The sequence below is a fragment of the Trichechus manatus genome, unplaced genomic scaffold, assembly GCF_000243295.1.
Source record: "Trichechus manatus latirostris isolate Lorelei unplaced genomic scaffold, TriManLat1.0 scaffold00261, whole genome shotgun sequence".
In the NCBI taxonomy this organism is placed as follows: domain Eukaryota; kingdom Metazoa; phylum Chordata; class Mammalia; order Sirenia; family Trichechidae; genus Trichechus; species Trichechus manatus.
This window is the reverse complement of record NW_004444197.1, coordinates 2,001,955-2,016,501: the sequence shown is the minus strand read 5'-3', so window position 1 is coordinate 2,016,501 and position 14,547 is coordinate 2,001,955. Positions and strand designations below refer to the sequence as shown.

Here is a 14,547-nt window from a genome sequence, read left to right as displayed (position 1 = left end):
TGTGGATTAAGAACCCCTAATTGGGAGTAGGAGCCCTGGTGGTACAGTGGTTAAAAAGCTTGACTGCTAAATGAAAGGTCAGCAGTTTCGATCCGCCAGTCGCTCTTTGGAAACCCTATGAGGCAGTTCTACTATAGGGTCGCTATGAGTCAGAATCGACTCGACAGCATTGGTTTTTTTTTTTTTTTTTTTTTTTAATTGGGAGTAAAAATCTGGTTTTTGTCCTCTCTTTGCCATTAGCTGGCTGGATGACTAAGAGATAATCATTTCCTTTGTCTGGGCCTTGTTTCTTGTTTCATCTGTAAAATTGTGTATTTTCTTTTTTAAGGCCCCGTTAACAAATAGAGTATTTCACAGAAACTCATGAATAAGACCATTCAGTGCCAGCAGCTGGGCTAATGTAAGCCTGTGAGCAGGGGTTCTAAGGTCAGTTTTAACCCACTGAACTAGATGATCTCAAAGGTCCCCTCTAGTTGGCCCCAGGCAGGTGTTTTAACCTTTCTGAATCTTGTTTTCCTTCTTAAAAATAGAAATGATAATACCTACCTCAGAAAGTTGTGAGGGTTAAAACGAGGGTCACCTGTAAAATTTAGCAGGGTTTAGAACATTGGTGCTCAATTAATGAAGAGGCTATTATTATCATTTTTGCCTGTCCAAATGCTACCCTTTAAATTCCAGATCCAGCCACCACACCACTTCCTTTGCCCCTGTCACCCCTCTGAATGTCTACCACCCTTAGACTGTCTCAGGGCCTCAGAAAATGGCTCTGGGCTGTGTGTGTCTAAAACTTCCACAGGGAGAAAAATGTTCTTTTTCAGCTCTAGATCCCCCATGCTGCTTGTACACAGATGCTCGATAGAAGTCTGGAATGACAAGCTCAGACCAGGATGCAGAGGAGATGCAGATGCCTCTGTAGCAATAACTAGAATGTGGCCCCTGTTTGGTATTCAGAACAAGACGTTCCTAAGGAAGGAAAGATGAGTAGCAGTCTTTGCACCTAATCAGGATCAACTCAGACTGACAATTCTTGGTAGATACCTGTTGAAGTGTTCTAGACAGCAGAATTTCCCAAATTTGCCATCCCAGCCAAACAGCTCTGGGCCATTACCAACCTGGAGCCAGCGTCTAGCCTGTGCCCAGGCTTCTGCCAGAAAACAATCCGGAAACTCTTCAATTCAATCAAAGACTCCAAAAAACATGGCTGGTTTTATGTCACTTCTCATTTATTAATTCAGTCTGTTCTAAATTGTACAGTTATGAAAATAACAAAACCAAAGCTGGAAGCCCAGGAATATTTACACTCTCTCTTGTGTAGTGAGGTCAGTCTATGTCGTTGCACAGATTGGTTATGTTTGGTACCACAAGATGTTTATAATTCAGACAAAATTGGACAGATTAACAATTATATGTACAGTAAAATAAAAGGGGAAGTCATTCAAGTATCAAAATACAGAGACAAAGATTAAATAACAGTTTTATTACAATTCAGTCCCATTGCCAGACCATCAGCAACAACACTCTTGTGAACTGTGTCTGACAACCATTCTGCAGGCTGGGGCATCTCGGGTGCATAAAAGACCGGCCGAGTTCACACTGGCTTTCTAATGTCTTGCCGACTGCAGCAATGCTTGGTGCCTGCTCAAACCCAAGGCTTCTCAAGGAACTAGTACTGATGCTAGAGGCCCTAGAGGAATGCGAAGCGTTTCAAATGCAGAGCCTGTCAGGAGGAAACTCCTGCTCAGAGCAGCTGGCAAGCAGAAGAGAAGAGGCCAGCAGAGAGCCTGCGGTTGATGAGAGGTAACTGACCCATTTTAAGTTTCCCACCTAAATGGGCTCCTTCACAGCTCAGAAACACAGCGATGGCGTCTGCCACATGGCATGGCCTGCACTTAGAGAAGTGTAAAGCAGGGGCTTTTCCACTTGAAGCCTGTCCTTTAATTTACAATAGTCCTTTCTAGGGAAGGGAGAGTACCTGCCCCAGAGGATTACAAAGAAAGAAAGAAAAATCTATAGTCAGTTTCCTTTCTTGAATATTTAGAAATAAACCAATCTCAAAAAAAAAAACAAAAAAACAAAAAACAAACCCAGAGCCAGAGCAGACTCGCCAAGGCTTTCCACCCTGAATAAATAAAGATATAGCAGCTTCAAGGGGAGAAAACACCTACATATGATTCAAAAATAAAAAGCCAGCCTGAACTCATCGTAGTGTCTATGCAGTTTTCTTTCTGGACCTACCACCTACAACAGAGGCGCCTTAGACAAGAACTGTCCTTCTCTAGGAGGAAGAAAGGGCACCAGCATCCATGTTCAGCAGAAGCAGCACTATTCACTCAAGAATCTTAGATGTCTTTGTCAACTGTTGGAGGAAAGCCGGAGCTGAATACTGCACAGAGCTAGCTGATGGGAACCCTCACAGGCCCTGAAGGGAGCCGGAAGTGAAGTCAAACTTCAAGGCATCAAGGCCTTTGTTTAGTACAAGAAGTGGAGGAGACCTGCCCCTACTCCAGGGGTAGTTGAACCCAGGACCCCTATGCTGGAAACACACAATGCCTGGCCTCAGGCCAGAAGAGACACAGCATGCTCCCCATTTCTGCCCAAGAGCAGCCTCCCCGCACAAACACACCCCAACCAGGGGTTTCAATTCACAACTCTTGCTGGGAAAAAGAAGTGCTGCTGAGGCCTGGGATATTTACCCTGGGACCAGATGAACCATGCCAGTACAACATGAGGTCTGCTCAAGTACCCACGGGAGGGACTGCCCATCCCTGCTACCTATCCTGGAAGGTACCGGACAACGAGCTGACCTGGCTCTGCCACTCAGCTGCACGGAAATTAGCCCCTTTTTTTCCACTACACGCCAGGAGGAAGAACACAATCTAAGTTAAAAAGCAAAGCAAACCAGCAGGAAGGTTTAAGCAGCAACAGTGTACCCGAATGCCAGCCTGCCCTGAAGGCCATACCAGGGAAGAATCAAATTGACTGTCACCTTATTCAGCCCTTTTTACCCTTGGAGCCAGGAATGAGCAAGTGTATTTCAGCCCAGCAGCTGAGAATACAGTCAGACTAATAATTCCGAGAATCAAAATAAACCCTAATCACACAGGCTGATTAGACAAATCACAAATTGGCAGGTAGCAGTCCTAGCTGACCTAACCATTAATGCCCAAAACAAAGCTGCTTTTTCGTGACCATGCAGGCAGTAGGATGCTGTCAGAGAGCTTGTAGCCAGCCCACCTGGGGCAGTGCGCGATCACAGCAGGTCAGATGCTTGGGGAGCTGCCAGAGCCCCGGCTACGCTGCACTAGAAATGCCCTCGTCTCCATCTGGCCACTAGATCTTCACATTTGGGACCCAGAAATGGACTGGAAACCTCTGCTTGCACCCAGATGCCTCTAAAGCTGGGTTCTTCCTGAAGAGGCTGTGTCCAGCTCTCGATGGGGACAAGAGGTTGTTCAATTTGTAAAGAAAAGCAACTAACTTGGTTGGGTTTAAAAAACAGACTCTAACATCCCTCCCTAATTTTGCCCCTTGAGCCTGCTCTTTCCATCTTACCCACAGGCCACTGCCTTCTCCTCAGACCTACCAGACTCTGCCCAGAGCCCACCCCGAGGGCAGAGGACTAGGCAGACTGGCCTTTTAGCCAACCTCAGTTCCCTGTCCTCTGACCTGATGGCCATTTGTCTAAAGATTGGCAGTTTGACCTAGAGGTTTGAGCCAAGTGTTAAAAGTTCATTTAAAAAAAAATTTTTTTTTTTCCTGTTACAAAAATGCGCTCTGGACAAGCAGCTTCTTGGCCCTCAGGAGGTCGTCTCGTCTGCTAGAGGCCTGGAGTGCTTCTCTGCGGCCAGGGCAGGGCTCTCTGCAGACCTGGTGGTGCAGGCCCACGCCCGCAGCCAAGAGGAGATCCTGCAGGCAGAGCGTGGGCCTGGTCTTCAAAGCTGCTGGGAGATGGCAGTGGTGGTGGTGGGAGCCTGTGCCCCCACATCTATGTTTCCGCAGCACAGTGTGGTTCCTCAGTGGCTCAGCTTGGCAGAAGCAAACACAACGGGGGGAGGAAAGGGTTAACCAAATGGGAGTACACAAGATGGAGGAGAGGAAACTAAAAGGAGACAAGAAAGCAGAATAGAAGGTCCCTCACAGCCTCCCCTGAGCACCCTGCGTGGCCTGCTCTGAGCGCCCAGGGCTGTGCCTGACACCGCTTCAGGCTCAGGACGTCTGCTCTGAAGGCACATGGATGGACCAGCAGGCAGGAGGTTTATCAGCTTGGGTTTAGACTCTAATTGCTGTAACTTACTGGCTTTTCTGTTGGATTCTGTCACACTTGCACTGCTTCCTACTAAAATCGCTTCTTTCTTGTCTCCTGCCAACTACGCTGACTTGCCCACACTGGAGAATGTGGGGCTCCTTTAGACTCAACTCCGTGATTCTAGCCACTGAACTGCTTAGGAGCAACGGACTGTACAGCCTCTCCTCCCAGAGGAATTGGGAGGCCGAGGGAAGATAATCAGGGAAAGGACTGGATGATGACCGACTTTGATCCCCACACTGTGAAGAAGTATCAGAAAGGGCTAGAGGACAATGGAAGTTGCTCAGTCCAGGTCCCTGTCCTACAGCAGCTCCATTCTGTGAGGGAAGGAGATGTACCACGTGTGCATGGCACAGGCCTCACGCTTCCTCCTTGGTGAACCAGACTCCGAGCCAAACCCAGGGCATCCAAACCTGTGTGACTCAATGGCAGAGACACAAGGGACTGGACACATACATGCCATCCCGTTTCCTGCAGTGGAAGACCCATCAGAACCAAGCAGCCTGCTGAGTGGAGCAAGCCTGCAGATGTTCATATGCTCAGAGCCCCATTCTTTGGAGTCAGCATGTGCCTGAGGGCCTGGCATGTACCTTGGACCCTCACAGAAAGCAGTCTGGCCCTGGCCAAGCCACATTCCTGGGCCCAGGAACTCACAGGGGCCTGACCATGAGAGGGAGGCCAGCACCTTAGAGCAGAGGAGAGAGGGGCAGGGCTGCAGCCAGCTGTGAGCAGGGTGCAAGGAGGTTCTGGCACAGGGTGGTCACAGTGGTTGGTTGTGTCAGGAAAGGTGAAAACAAGACAGCTCTTGGCAGCTGCACTCAGCTGTGGCTCAGTATAGAAGCATAGGAAGAGGAAAGCCAACAGACAGAGCCCCAGCCCAATTCAGCAGGAGTCATTCCTGGTTCTGTTTGGATTCTGCTCGAAGGCTGCCCCGCCCCCTCAGGATTCACAGTGCCGGCCTGCAGAGGCTTCCTGGGCACAGCAGAGCCTCTCAGCCCTCTTGGTGCTCACCTCAAAGGCAACTCACCCTCCCAAGCTGTCCTCAGCCCAAGGGGGAGAATTCACAGTGTTGGGTGGTATTAGGTACAAGAGCTGTTAGTGTACAAAGTCTAGAGCTGCTGCCCAGGAGGAGAGCAGGCCCCAGTGGGGTGGGGCCTTGGTGTCAGCAGCTGGAAGGAGAGAGTTGAGAACAGCAGAAAGACCAGATGGCAAGGCACAGTGAGACTAGTGGAGACAGGGAGTGGGTTGTTTAGAAGATAGTGGTCTCATACTTGGTGCTGAGGCTCCGCTTAGAGTCTGGTTTGGGGTCCACCACCCAGGAGACACTGGCATGAGACTGGGCATCTTGGTCCATATCAGGTGGTTCCAGCTGCCAAACAAGGAAAAAGGGCAGAGTCAGAGAGGGAGCTTTGTGCCAGGGCCAGGAGGCAAGCAGGACCCAGCATGCCCCACCCCCCCAGGCCATGCTGGACCCCACAGCCAATGGCGGGCAGCCCATAGTCTCCTCAGCTAGAGAGTAAGCCCACCGGGCAAAGTGGGGGGTGTCATCCTCCCTGGAGCACTGTGGAGGGTCCCCACCTCTGGGCCTCAGCACGGACAACTTCTCCCAGGGATTTCTTGAAACTGCTCTACCTGAGCATCCTGCTCTAAGCCCCAAACCTGTTCCTGGTGGGGAGGAAGGGGACGTGGGGTTTGTGAGCTCCAAGCCTCAGGGCCCTCTGGGGAACCAGAGAGCTCACCCTGAGGCAAGACCACAGCAGACATCCCAGACCTCTGGCGAGAGGACACACAGCAGGAAAACAGAGGACTAAAGCATAGACAGGGATGGGCAGGAGGGTGTCTCAGGGAAGAAGAAAAGAACGCCATGCAGGGCAGAGAGGGAGAGGCCACTCGAGTCAGAGAAAGCGCACGGTCACTTCAGGCAGACTGACACACAGACAGCAGGAGGTGTAAAGACCTTGACTCCAGAACTAACAGACGGCAGCGGTAGGTAAGAAGGACGATGGGTGGTGCAGGTGTGACAGTAACAACAGCGACTATCAGGGGGCAGCGGCACCTGGGGTGCAGAGCAAAGCAGACACAGACACACGGACGATGTTACGATGTTTAATGGGGGCTTGCCTGTGGGTCACATTCTCTGCAGCCCCACGACAGCCTGGCCCTGGGTGGAGCCCAGCAAGGGAGGGGAGGGGGAAAACCAGAGGTGGGTGACTGCCCACCTGACGTTTGAGGGGCTGCTGCCCTCGCAGGGGGAGGGCCTCGGCAGTAGGTAACTAATTACGAGGGCTGCTCCCAAGAGGCCAGCTGTCTGCAAGTGTGAGACCTTCCTTGGCCGAGCTCCTCCCCAAGCCCTCAAACCCCATGGCCAGGGGAGATGGGGTCCACGTACTGCTGACTTCCTCATGCCGAACCGAGGCTTAGGCACTGGTTTGGAAGATTTTGTTTCAATCATCTCAGCTGCAGAGGCCCCCATCGGCCTGGACTTCTGGGCCTGCAAGGCCAGCTGATAGGCCACCTCAAACGCCTGCCCCAACGTCAGGATGATCTCGTACGTCAGATTCTGGGAGGAAACAGAGCACAACTCTAGCAGATGGGCTTTGGGAGCCACTTTGTCCTTTTTCTCTAACCCCTGCCTCGTCCCCCATACCCACCCAGAGCACAGGCACAGGCAGCATCTGGACAGGTAACAGAGGAAGTGCAGTAGACTCCGCTGGAACCCTTGAAAGCACAAATTTGTTCCAACCCAACTGATACATCAGGAACAATGTGAGCATGACACACAGCTCATATTTCCTCATGCTCTATCTGAGAAACACTAGGGGAATGCAAAAACTGCACCATTGAACCCCCCGGGAATACAACGCACACCCCAGAGGACAATGAGCCACACCGATCGCATCTGGGTCGCTACTTTGTCTTGATTTCAGCCCTCCTTCCACCCTGCACAATGGCTCACAAGCTGCAGCCCTTCCAGTAGCCTCCCCAGCTGCACAGCCCTGCACCCTCCCCTGCCTTCAGCTTTTCCCTCTTTCCTGTCGGTCTATTTTATATCTGCCTCTCTGTTCGTGGCCCTTCCTCTCTTTTGTTCTCTCCCTCTTGCACACAGGGTGGTGGGCGTGGTGGATACGCAGGTGCACATGTCCACAAGCAAACTTCAGGTCTTTTCTAGGTAAAGTGCTATATTTATTGTAGTATTTTTGCATTTCTTAACCATTTAACATGAATAAAATGGCGCTACTCTTTTTTTTTAATTAGGTTCCTGTGTTTTTTTAAATGTGTCACTGACAGAGTTTCTTCAGTGTTGTGCCCCTAACCCCATTTCCTCATAAACCCTAGCGTTTTTATTGTGTGATTTTGCATAGCATGGTGATTTTTAGGAACACATACGTTGTGCTGCAGCAGAATTGACCATACAAGGAAAATGTGAGCTATGGGCAAGTGCGTGCCAAGAACTACGGGCTGTGTGTGGACTACCCCATTTAATCTTCAAAACAACCTCAATGAGGTGAGTTATTTTTTATTCCCTCTTTTATAGATGAGGAAACGGGGAGGTGAAGTTTTCACAATCAAATAGTTACCTACCAGCAGAGGCAGGACTTTGATGCTAGGGCCTGGGCCCTCCCTCCCATCGGTGGCCCAAAGCAAGCACTGAGGTCTGGGGCGTGCAAGGTCCCAGGGATGTGGAGAATGCCCAGAGTGTTCTGTGTTCCAGGAACCACAGAGTTTCTGGAAATAGCTACTTCCCCGGCGGGCAGCAGGGACCTGGACAAAACTCCTGGGGTGAAGAGACAACCTCTAGGGCCCCATCAGGCCTTGTCTCAAGGCGAGGGGATCCCAGGTCCCACGTCCCCTCCTATGGGCAATGTGTGTGAGGATGAGCTCCCTTGGCCCATGGCATCGAGAACGCAGCTAAAGCAGACATCTGAGGGAAGAGAACCGACTGCCAAGGAGGGCACTGCAGCTCCCAAGAGGGAAGCAGAGGCATTCTAGGAGACCACCCAGCTGAAGGTCTGGGAACTGGAGCAGCAGGGAGCCTGGGGGAGACAGGCCTTGCCTGACCCAGCAAATGCTCAGCTAGGAGCTGGAAAACCTTGTGTCACTGGAATCCTGGACAAGCCGCTTATTCCCCTCTGGGCTTTAGTCCCATCACTGTATGAAGGGGAGTTGGACTAGATGATTGCTGAGGTTTCAGGGCAAAGTGCCAACCAGGTGCCAGGCTGGCTCTGCAATGAGGTCATCTTGGATGCAGGGCCTGATCAGGACAGACCCTCCCAGGAATTGCAGACTCTGCTGCTTCCACTTCTGAGAGAAGGGCCCAGAGCCCAGGCCACCACAGGACTCCACCCACCACATCCACTGTGCTGAAAACATGGCAATAGTGGTGACTGGTCTGCAGGTCCTTGGTAATGTAGGCAAAGGTACACAGGTCCTCTGGGTCCTGGGCCGCACAGGATATGTTCCGGATCTCATGTTCCGCGATGACATTCTGTAGGGAAAAGCAGTGTCCTGGAATTTCTCTGGCTCCCAGCCTCCCAGGCCTGCCGGACACCACCTGCCTTAGCCTTTCACTATCACCGCCTTTCTCTGTCCAGCCTACACCACTAAGCCAAACCCCACTTCCTCTTTTCTCCATTTTTTGATGGGGTAGGCGGCAGTGTCTAACCTTGCTTGATTTACGTTTGGGGCCTCCACCCTTGACCACAGCAACTGAGGGAGTAAAATGTTCACACTATCCACCAGCTCTCTCTAGGCCCTTCCATCTTCCAGGGTGGTGAAGGTGGGAAGGGTCTCACGAGGGGGAATGACAGCAGCAGCCGTGCGGGAGCCCTCTGCTCATTGAGGAACTGTGCCATAAAGGCCTGTGTGCAGGTCAGTGAGCCCAACAGGTCAGTGCTGAGGAAGATAAGCAGCAGTCATGCACGAGGGTGGGGATGGGGGCTGGGAGGCAGGGACCCAGGGATACGGATATTTGAGCAGATCAGAGATAAGTACCTGGGCTAGGCAGAGGGAATGGAGAGTAATAAAAGGGGGCTGGAGACATTCTGAGGGAAGACACCCACCTGGTTGGAGATGAGGGATGGAGAAAGGGCATCAGGGTCACTTGCCCTGGAGCCCCATGGTTCTGATGGGGAGATGGGTCCCCCTCTCCCCAAAGGTCCTTGTGAGAAACATACCTTGTTAGAGGCATCGATGAACTTGACACCTTTGTATGTGATGGACAGGATGATGGTGGGGATCTTCTTCATGTGCTCGGTGGATTTCTATAGGAAACAAGGGGTGGCCCTGTGAGCGCCCCCTCTCAGGGTAAAGCCCACTTGGATTCCACAGCCCCAGCCACCCCCCCCCCCCGAGAAGGTTGCAGTTGGTGCTCTCCTTTGCTGCTGTCTGTCCTAGCCAGCCCGCCCCCCAGCCACCCATACACACCACGGACAACTTACCCGCATCTTGGCACAGGCATCTTGCGTGGATTCTGTCCCTCGCAGATCTTTGATCAGCATGGAGCCCAGATACTGTGGGGGTGAGCAGTGGCTGGACTTAGGATACCTGCATTGCCATGTAGGGGCAGCCCAACCGATCTGGGACCACTGCCGGTAGTTTTCCTTTCTCCTGACCTGACTGGGAGGCCCTCCTTCTTCCTCTAATCCTACCCCTAGGCCTCCACCCCTTCCCCTTAATGGCTGGGAGAGTCCGAAGAGTAGAGAATGGCACCAGAGACCGGGGCCTGGAGTGGTGGAGGCTCCCGAGAGTCTGCTGGGCCTCTGGGCTATGGGGACTATGGCCAGGAAAGGGGCTGGAAGCAGGGAGCTGGCCATGCTGAGAGGGCAGGGGGCAACTCACATTGGCTTCATAACCACAGGACTCGAAGATGAGTTTCTCTGGCTGATGTTGCCAGCTCTGCACAGGGGCGTAGGGGGCAGCCAGGCTGGGGGGACGGAGGGTCAGCTTGGCCTCATGGTGCTCCTCCTGCAGAACACGTGGAGTCAGAGCCTGACCACCCTCTGCGGAGGGGCTCACGGGCCAAAGCAGCCAGTGGCCTTGAGGAGTTCAAGAAGCAGACAAGCAGTTCAAATGCAACGGACGTGCTACCTACGCCAGCGCAAAGGGAAGCGGCTACTGAGTGGAGAAGCAGGGACCAACCCCTCAAGAGGAGGGCTCTGTCAGGGAGGGTTCAGCCAGAAAAATGGATCTGAGATGACTCTTAAAGGAGGTGGAGAAATGAACCCACCCAGAAAGGGGAAAAAAGCAGAGTGAACATGGGGAAGCACAGGCTGGTGGATGCTTCTCAAGCATAAATAATGAAGGCGGAAACAGCAGGAGCCAGATCCCTAAGAAGCCTCTTGTAAGAGCCTCAGTTCTGATCCTTGGGGCTGGGAAGTCAGTGAAGTATCCACATCTAGGGATGATTGTAAATGGGTCCTTCTGGCAACAGCTGTGGGGGACAGGAGGCCATTGATGGGGATAGGAGGGAAAAGACATCCTTTGTAGCAATGTGCAAAAGAGGCTCTAGATACAGAGCAAATAAACTACTGGATAACATGTTTTCAAAATCTTTTAAAAATTTATGGCTGTGCTTGTGGAAAGCTAAGGGAAATTCCCCAGATGGCAGAAATGAGAAGTATGAATCAAAAAAGAAAAAGCAAGACTGAAGCTACAGTTCCCCCCGGGGGGATGGGGACACTTGCCAATCTTGTGTCTAACAGGCCAGATGGGGGACATGAGTCAAAACCTGGGGTCTGAGAAGGCGGGAGGTAGGATGGCAAGTCCTGAATAAATCTGGGACCATGGAGAGCAGTGCCCTGAGGGGGAGTCAAGAATGCGAGGGCAAGCCACCAAGGCCCAGCTGAGGCTGGCAAGCTGTGGAAGTGGCTGGTCCAGTCACGTGAATGTGTGATTCTCTCTAGCTGTGCCCACCACTGGGCTGCAGAAACAGAAAGATATGGAGTTGAGGAGGCTGGAAAGGAAGTAGTTCTGGGGCACAACCAGGGTAGGAAAGAAAGGGTGGCTGGGAAGGGGCTGAGAGACTTAGAGAAAACAGAGATTGTGAGGCCAGGGCTCTGTGATGGGCTGTGTGGACGAGCAGGGCCTGAGGCAGCAGGACAGGAGGCTATGGTCACAGAGGAGATAGTGGAGCTCAACTTCTGAAGGGTGGCAACTCCAGGCACAGAAGATGCAAGGGGTGGCCCTAGTAGCTGACAGGTGAAGGGATATAAGTAGCCAAAGAACCAGGAAGCTGGCGTGTGGAGATGGAGGCTGGGGTGGGGCATGAGTGGAGGAGGCTGGTGTCTTCCTCCTGATCCATGATGCCAGCCCAGTAGTGCTTGGGGCAATAGGGTACGCAGATTGATCTGGGAGGGAATGAGGTGGACCCACATCCATAGCCACCCTCCTGCCCTACCTGGATTCTGAGGCGCTCTGCTCGAGAGTGTGCCCCAGGGTCGTGGAGGCTGTCATGCCGCCTCCTGCCTGTGTCCACAGGAGGTAGCAGCAGGTCTGCCGATCTCCCAGTACAGGAATCATTCTGGCTCAGGGGGGACGATGTCTGGGAAAGCAAGTCCTGGCACTGTAGTGGGGAGAGATCCACGTGACACTTGGATCACATCTGCCCAGCCCCAGGAAGCTGAATCAGGGAGACAGTGCTGGCGCTGGAGGTGGAACTGGCCCGCAGCGTGGAGCTAAGGTGAATGGCACGAGGCCCTGAAGCTGTGGGGCCCAGCTTGGTTATAGTCAGAACAACCAGATTCTTCCTGGAGCCTACATTTGACTACCCATCCTGCAGTTCACTAGTGCTCTCCTTGGGCCATCACCGTATAGGAAAAGGGTGGTTATAGGGCCGGTGAGCCATTTTCAGATTTATCAAAGATAAAATCATCCATCACAATCCATGTTGCAGATCTCTGGTGCTCACGAACAAATCCAAAGCTCTTTCTTGAGAAAAAACATAGCCCTGTTGGTCAGGACCCTGAGGCCACTGCCCTGAGGAGACACGAATCTGTCTCCTCAGTTTTCACACCTGAATGTCAGCCTGGCCTTTGGTTCCCAGGACAAGTCTGGGCCTCAGCCTTCTCCTCTATAAAGGGGGATAAAATCACGCCCACTTTCTGAGGCTGTTGGAGAAGTGAATGAGCTAAGGCACTGCCCAGAGCCACTGCATGTCAAGCTCATCCTGAATCGCTGGATCTCCAAGTTGAACCCATTTTTGCAGTTACAGATTACCTGGTTCGTGCAACAAATCAACTGTGAGGTTTTAAAAATGGAGATTTTCTTACCCCCTTCACCCCACATCAAGAATTTTAATTTGGGAGATTTGGGAGGGCCCAGGGTGGCACAACAGTTAAGTGCTTAGCTGCTAAGCAGCTAACCCACTCAGTGACTCCTTGGGAGAAAGACTTGACAATCTGCTTCTGTAAAGATTACAGCCTAGAAAACACAATGGGGCAGTTCTACTCTGTCGCGTGTGGCTGCTATGAGTTGGAACTCAACAACACAAAAACAGGCTGAGGCCTAGCTGTGTATTCCAGCTCTGTCTCAGGATCCAGCAGACAGCTGCCAGGGGGCCTCCTGGGCTCTGCCATCGAGCAAGTGCAGCGCTGAGGGTCACACACACAGCACCTGGTTAAGCCTGTGCTTCTGATAGATTTGTTGTCCTACTTCTTCCACATTTTTTTTCTACTTATATTTAAACTGGATCTTTGACTGGAGATGGGAGGCATATAATTTATAAACAACCAGCCCAAAACTCTCCCCTCCTGTACGCCTCTCTTGGCCCCAACAACGGGAACAGGGAGGGCTCGCTTTCTCCTGCACAGCAGAGTCAGCCTGTCTCTGAAGAAGGCGCTTTAATTCCTAAAAGTACAAAACAGATATGTTGCCCCTTTTCTTACTCCCCAACTCACTCTCAGCTGGGAAAACCTTGGGGGCTTCTGGGGGGGCTCCTCGTAGGGCCTGTCTGCAAGGGAGGCAATGATGCGCTTCCGATGGCCGAGCAGGTGGACCTTTAGGACCTGGGTGTGCGGAGGGGAGGGAGGGAGGAAGGAGAGGTCAGGCAGCTGGCCAGGCTCACAGTCCCCTTCAGCCCCCAGCCCTCACCCCATAGGCTAGGCTGTCACCCCAAGGGGCAGCTCACACTTAGGGCCAAGGCTGGGCCAAGCAGAGGCTATACTCACATTGACAAGCTCTAGTTCCCAGAGGTTCTTCACAGTGTCGATTGAGCTGTAGCCACTTGACAGGAAAGAATGGACGTAGTCCTGCAGCCCCAGGGAGTCCAGCCAGGAAGGCATGGATGGGGGGCTGTTCCCGTCATAGCCCAGTGCCTTTACCTGTGGGGGCAAGGAGGGGAGACAGGGCTGACATCACACACTCAAGGATGATCACCCCCGCGGTGGCACAGGCCCATCCACACAGACCACATCAGAGACTGAAGGGGTGCGGGTACTGCACCGAGAGAGGCCTGGCAGGACTGCATGAGGGCCAAGGAGCAGCCCTGCTGGGCCTGGTGTCATGAGCAGCTGAGTCCGCCCCTCTGCACAGCCCTTTCTATGCCTGCTCCGGTCTCAGCTTCCCTATCTGAGAGGAGGATCTACTGGAGCATCCTGGCTTTGGGAAGATGGCCTGGAGGGTGAGGCTGGATAGGGAAGAGTACTTTCAGAACGCCCTCACCCTGTGCCCTGATGAGGTCAAGGACCTGGTGGGGGGCAGGAAAACAGTGTGTGACTTGTTTGTGTTTCTTAAGCTCCAGGCATGTGGAAGGGACAAAGACACTGGACTCAGTACCCGCACACTAGAAGGGAGAGACTCAGGCACACCCACCAGTCCTGGGCTCCTCAGGAATGACAGTGCCTCCTCCCTGCTGTCCTGGGGGCCCCCCAGGACGACCTGTGGGGGGCAAGACTTGAGCTGAGGGCTCAACACTAGGGGTCAGGACAAACTGGCTGGAGTCAGGAGAGACTCCACAGGGGGCTCCAAGTAGCAGGCAAAGTCTGTGGGTACCAGGCTCCTGAGCCGGGCAGACCCCTGGAACCTGAGGAGGGTGGGAGCCATCCTGGCCCAGGTCTCATTGTCCCTAGTGTTTCACTGACCCTCCAGGGGTCTTTGCACTTAGTGCGTCAATAAAGAGAATTCTATGCTGGCCTCGCTGGGGTTCCTAGGATGACAGGCAGACCCCTGCCCTCCACAATGGTCTTCATGCCACACAGCCTGCTCCCTCCCTAGTCTCAGTCAAGCACTTTGAGGGAGATGGCCCT

At 52.7% G+C, this 14,547-nt stretch overlaps 1 protein-coding gene across 1 annotated transcript in view; it reads right to left on the bottom strand.

Moving 5' to 3' along the window:
- Window positions 1-5,325: 5,325 nt before the first annotated feature.
- LOC111818971 (ankyrin repeat and SAM domain-containing protein 1A-like) overlaps window positions 5,326-14,547 on the bottom strand; it is a 36,630-nt gene continuing 27,408 nt past the window's right edge. The window contains exons 3-10 of the mRNA XM_023724780.1: window positions 13,471-13,623; window positions 13,189-13,308; window positions 10,145-10,264; window positions 9,745-9,816; window positions 9,481-9,567; window positions 8,655-8,792; window positions 6,696-6,866; window positions 5,326-5,675 (exon numbers count right to left, since the gene is read on the bottom strand). Of these exons, the coding sequence (XP_023580548.1) occupies window positions 5,556-5,675; window positions 6,696-6,866; window positions 8,655-8,792; window positions 9,481-9,567; window positions 9,745-9,816; window positions 10,145-10,264; window positions 13,189-13,308; window positions 13,471-13,623 (981 nt within the window). The 3' untranslated portion in view covers window positions 5,326-5,555. The remainder of the gene's footprint in view (window positions 5,676-6,695; window positions 6,867-8,654; window positions 8,793-9,480; window positions 9,568-9,744; window positions 9,817-10,144; window positions 10,265-13,188; window positions 13,309-13,470; window positions 13,624-14,547) is intronic.